Source organism: Fukomys damarensis, unplaced genomic scaffold (assembly GCF_012274545.1).
Source record: "Fukomys damarensis isolate Sample0158 unplaced genomic scaffold, DMR_v1.0_HiC HiC_scaffold_18, whole genome shotgun sequence".
Taxonomy (NCBI): Eukaryota; Metazoa; Chordata; class Mammalia; order Rodentia; family Bathyergidae; genus Fukomys; species Fukomys damarensis.
In genome coordinates this window covers 43,390,037-43,395,236 of record NW_022900930.1, presented here as the reverse complement: position 1 = coordinate 43,395,236, position 5,200 = coordinate 43,390,037, and the positions used below count along the sequence as shown (strand labels likewise).

At 51.7% G+C, this 5,200-nt stretch overlaps 1 protein-coding gene across 1 annotated transcript in view; it reads right to left on the bottom strand.

Moving 5' to 3' along the window:
- The window catches only part of Sorbs3 (sorbin and SH3 domain containing 3), a 23,446-nt gene that overhangs the window by 3,987 nt on the left and 14,259 nt on the right, over positions 1-5,200 (bottom strand). Inside the window, exons 12-17 of the mRNA XM_033765558.1 lie at positions 4,946-5,157; positions 4,780-4,829; positions 4,639-4,685; positions 4,351-4,465; positions 1,340-1,465; positions 3-141 (exon numbers count right to left, since the gene is read on the bottom strand). Coding sequence (XP_033621449.1) covers positions 3-141; positions 1,340-1,465; positions 4,351-4,465; positions 4,639-4,685; positions 4,780-4,829; positions 4,946-5,157 — 689 coding nt within the window. The remainder of the gene's footprint in view (positions 1-2; positions 142-1,339; positions 1,466-4,350; positions 4,466-4,638; positions 4,686-4,779; positions 4,830-4,945; positions 5,158-5,200) is intronic.

The window sequence follows — 5,200 nt, the reverse complement described above, 5'->3', positions numbered from 1 at the left end:
GCCATCGTCGCAGACGCGGAGCCGGGGCTCTCGGCACACCTGCACGTAGCTGGCAGGGAAGATGCCCTGGCGCCCTGTGCCGGTGATGCGCCCCTCGTACCAGTTCTCGTTCACCTTGCGGATGAGGCTGATGCGCTCCCCCTGCGGGCAGGGAAGGGTCAGTGCGCCCCTCCTCCCCGTCCCCAGCTCTGTCCCTCCCCAGGTCTCCAACCCGCAGGGGAGCCTGCGGCCCAGTCCTCGCTGCGTGGTCTTGGGTGAGTTGCTCACCCTCTCTGAGCTGCTCTCCTTCCGTGTGAAGTGCAGCCAAGGTGCTGCCACTACGAGATGCAGGCCAGGCTGACCCCAGGCTTGGGAAAGCAGCAGGGCCAGAGGCGCCGCCCCGCAGTGACGAGTCCAGCCCCTGCCTCCCATGCGGGGACAGCCTGTCACCAAACGCATCAAAGCACCAGGGCCCAGCTGACTGCCGTTAAGGGCAGAACTACCTGGGGTGGGGCGGGGCTTCCCCTGCCTTCCCCATCCAGCCACCAGCTTTTCCCTGTCCCTGGCTGGGGCTTCTGGGCAGCACCCACAGACTCTGCCCCCCAAAATAAACCCAAGGGAGACCAGTTCTACTCTCTAGGACAGCGATTTTCAAAATATCTTCAGTCTATAATTTTTAAAAAAAGCCCTAACAGCCCCAGACCATACACAGGCATCTTCCTAGGGTCTGATATGGTAATCACCCCCCCCGCCCATTTCTGTGGTACCAGGGCCTTTGCACTGAGCAACATCCCTATCCCTTTTCCTACTTTTTAAAATTTAGAAACAGGGTCTTATTAAATTGCCCAGGGTAAGCTCCAACTTGCAATCCTCCTGCCTCAGCCTCCCAGAGGTCTAGGATTACAGGCTGTGGCACGAAGCCAAGCTCCTCTTTTTATATATATATTTTTGGTACCAGGCATCAAACTCAGGACCTTGTGATTACGAGGTTGGCACAGTGCCACTGAGCTACATCCCCAGCCTTTTTTACAATTCTTTTCTTCTAGTGCTGAGGATTGAACCTAGGGCTTTGTTCATGCTAGGCAAGTGCTCTCCCCTCTGTTTTACCCCAGCCCAATAAAGTACCCTTTCTACATATTATGCAGTCTAACACTTCTATCTGCTCCTTAAAAATACGGAGTATGGTCCTCATGGCCTACCAACAGGCAGCCGAAACACAAAACTGGAAGTTTGTAACGATCGTTGAAAAAGGACTAGACTCTGGGGAACATATTCTAAGAGAGGTGGGAAATGTGAACGACTGCGCACAGGTGGGTACACCTGACCCTGAGCCCAGGCCCGCTGCCACCTCCCCACCCACCTTGCGGAAGGACAGCTCCACCTCCAGCTCCCCCTTGAAGGTGTACTGGGCCACGGCTTCTCCATACTCCACCACCTGGTAGGCGGGCGGCTTGATGGGCTTGGGGACCTCATCTGCCGGCAGCACCTGCAGAAGGAAGGGCAGGAGACGGATGAGATGCAGGCACCCCACACCTGGGCCTCCGGAGGGAGAGGCGGCAAAGAAGGTGGCGTGGGCAGGAGCTCCCTCGGCCAACAGGAAGCCATCCACCCCAGACACCGACAGCAGACATAGCCCGGGGGTGAGGCACAGAGTCCAAGGCTTCTGGTGTACAGGCACACACCTATGATCCTAGCCCAGGGGAGGCTGATGCAGGAGGATCTCCATGAGTTCAAGGCCAGCCTGAACTACACAGTGAGACCCTGTCTCAAAGAAACAAAAAAGACAGAGGAGTTGCAGGAGGCGGAGGGGATAGCGGCTTCCTGGAGGAAGAACCTCAGTGAGTAGTGGAGCAGGCACTGTGGGGTGGGAAAAGGCAAGTGCAAAGATGGAAGCTCGACCAATTCGAGAGCTTGAATTGGACGGTGGCAGGAAGTGAGGACTGAGTCACAGGGAGGACCTGGGCACAGCTCTAAAGCTGAGGACGCTCGCTACCTTTCACCACTATTGAGAACCCAGTGCTCCTTGGTTCAGTGTCTCAGTTCCTCCCTTATACCCTACCAGGTGCCCAGAATCCCAGTGCTCTATTTTTTTCACCCTACTCATAAAAATTAAGAACCCAATCAACTATTTCACCGCTAAAATATAAATAACTAAGCCAAATGTGATGGTGCAAGTCTGTATCCCAGCACTCGGGAGGCTGAGGCAGGAGGATCGAAGCAAGTTCAAGGCCAGCCTGAACTAGATAGCAAAACCCTGTCTCAAAAAACAAAACAAACAGAACAGGATATAAATAATGGATAGAACAGAATCTTGTACATTGTGAGATTTCAGAGTCACAGAGGTTAATCTGTTAGCATAGGAGGCTGATGATGCCTATTAATTCAGGAGCCTGAATTAAACAGCCTGACCCGTGGGTCAAACAGGAAGTGACAAAGGAAATGATGCAATTCAAGTGGAATGAAAAAAAAAAAATACACGACACTTGTGAGACGTAGCTAAAGCAGCGTTAGAGGTAAACTTATAGCACCAAATTTTTTTAGGGGAAAAAAGCTTCAAGTCACTAACCTAAATGTAAACCCTAAGAAACCAGAAAAGAAAGGGCAAATTAAACCTAAGATAAGCAGAAAGAAGGAAATAATAAAGAGGCAGAAATCAACCAAAAGAAAATATAGATTAAAATGTGCAAAAAAAGAAAAGAATTATGATGTGTTGTATATGTGGGCACATGGACACGAGGAATGGGAACATTATATATCACAAACAGGGACTAACACAAATTTTTTAAATAAAAAAATAAATCTCTTGCCAGAATACAAATTGCCAATATCAAAAATGGAAAACAGAACATGACTACGCATTTTAGAGACATTAAAAGGACAGTAAGTTGTGCTGGGGATTTAGCTCAGTAGTGCCGATGCCCACCTTGCAAGTACAAGGTCCTGAGTTCCATCTTCAGTATAAAAGACAAAAACAAAAAAAAGGACAGTAAGCCAGGTGAGGTGTCACATGCCTATAATCCCAGCACTCTAGGAGGCTGAGGCAGGAGAATCACAAGTTTGAGCTCAGCCTGGGCAACGTATCAATTTAGAAAGAACCTGTCTCAAAATAAAAAATAAAAGGGACAGGGATATAGCTCAGCGGTACCCTGCCTCCCTGACAAACACAAGGTCCTGAGACTGATTACCAGTACCAAAGTAAATAAATAAATAAACAAATAAAAGGACTGAGAATGTGGTTTTGTACTCAAATGCTTGCCTTCCATACATGAGATTTTGGGTCCAGTCCCCAGTGCCACAAAGAAGAGGAGTAGGGGAATAATCAGGAAACATCAAGTGCAACTTCATGCTAATAACAGTTTACTTTTTTTTTCAGTACTGGGGTAACTGTATTATATCCCCTGTCTTTTTAAAAAAAAATTTTTTTTCGGTATCAGGGAACAAACTCAGAAGCTTGAGCTTGCAAGGCAGGCACAGTGCCATTGAGCTACATTGCCAGCCCCTCTTTTTTATTTGAGACAAGGTCTTGCTAAATTGTCCAGGCTGGGCTGGAATTTGAAACCCTCCTGCCTCAGCCTTCCAGGATTGCTCAGATTATAGGCATGCAGCACCACACCCAACTAGTTTGACATTCTTAAAGACACAAATATGAAAGATAATCTAGCTAACCTAGGCTTCTATGGGTCTAGAACCTGTCTCTCTGGAATGGAGAAATCTGTATTACTTAGTATCTTCTCACTGAAACTCAGAAACCCTATAAAATGAAATATTTAAGATGGGGCAATCTATAGTCCCCAGGCAGTGGGAGGAAAAGGAGGTAACATGTCAGAATGAAGTACTATGTTCATATGATTCCTAAATTGTCATATACTTCGCATTCTTTTTTTTTTTTGGTACTGGAGATTGAACTCGGGACCTTGCGCTTGCAAGGTAGGCGCTGGAACCACTGAGCTAAATCCCCAGCCCCTCCACTTTGTATTCTTGCTAATTACAATTAGGATTATTTACAGGGACAGCTTTAGGAAGACAGATTCGCAGCCACGTGTGGTGCTGCATGCCTGTAATCTCAGCCCTTGGGAGGCTGAGGCAGGAGGTTCACCATGAGTGTGAGGCCAGCCTGGGCTACAGAGTGAGTTCAAGACTGAACTACATAGCAAGACTCTGCCTCAAATAAAAATAAATTAACTAGAAAGGCAGACTCCAAATGGGGTGGTGGCTTTGGGTGAGGATCAGGGTCAGCCTCGTTCAGCAACCCAGGCGCATGCTGAGCACCAGGCCAGGCCTGCAGGGGCAAAGCCACTCAGGAGAAGCGGCTCCTGCCCCTTGAGGCTCCACATCTTAGGAACCCTAATTCTCTCCCAGCAGGCTGCTCACCTCCACGTAGTTAGCGGGGAAGATGCCCCGCCGGCCGTGGTGTTCCCCCTCCAGCCAGTTCTTGTCTACCTCCTTGTGGATGTAGACGATGTCACCCTTCTGCACAGTCAGCTCCCTGCAGGCCAAAGCCAGGTCCTCACAGCAAGCCGCGGCCTCCGGACCGCCTTCCCTGCTGCAGGCCCTGCCGGGTGAGCCCGGATCCCCACTCCTCTGGGGGTGTCCCCTGAGGCCCTGGTCCCCACCATTCCGCAAAGACAGAGGCTGCCCAGGCTTGGCAGAGCTGCTTACTTGGGGGACTGTGCCTGGAAGTCGAACTTGAGCCGGGCAGCTTTCCTCTGGGCAGGGGAGAGGACAGAGGGACTTCCTCAGTCAGGTGGGGGGCCACGGCCCAGGCCCTCCCCACACCCTGCCCCTCGTGCCCACCTGTACCTTCTCTTCCTTCCTGGCTGGGCTGCCACCTCGCTCGGGGGCACTGGGGTCTGTGGAGAAACCCTTCTCAGCTTGGGCAGGCCAGGTCTGGGAGGAGGGGGCTGGGAGGTTGAGGCCCCAGGACAGGCTCAAGGAAGCAAGAGGCTCTGTGGGATTTGGTCCTTACCTAGGGCCGAGGACGGGTAGACAAAGTCTCTACGACCCAGGAAGGGGCTTCCTCCTCCATCCGCCATTCTGTGGGGGCTCAAGGGTCGGGAGGACCCCAGGTAAGGTGCATGGGGGGAGCTGGAGCTCCAGGCTGGGGCGGGGCTGCAGGGACACCGGGACTGAGCCACCTGCCCGGGGCTTCGCGCCGCACCCGGTTCAGCCCGCACCTCCCTGGACCCCCAGATCTCCCACCAACCCCCTTCAGGCCGCCAGC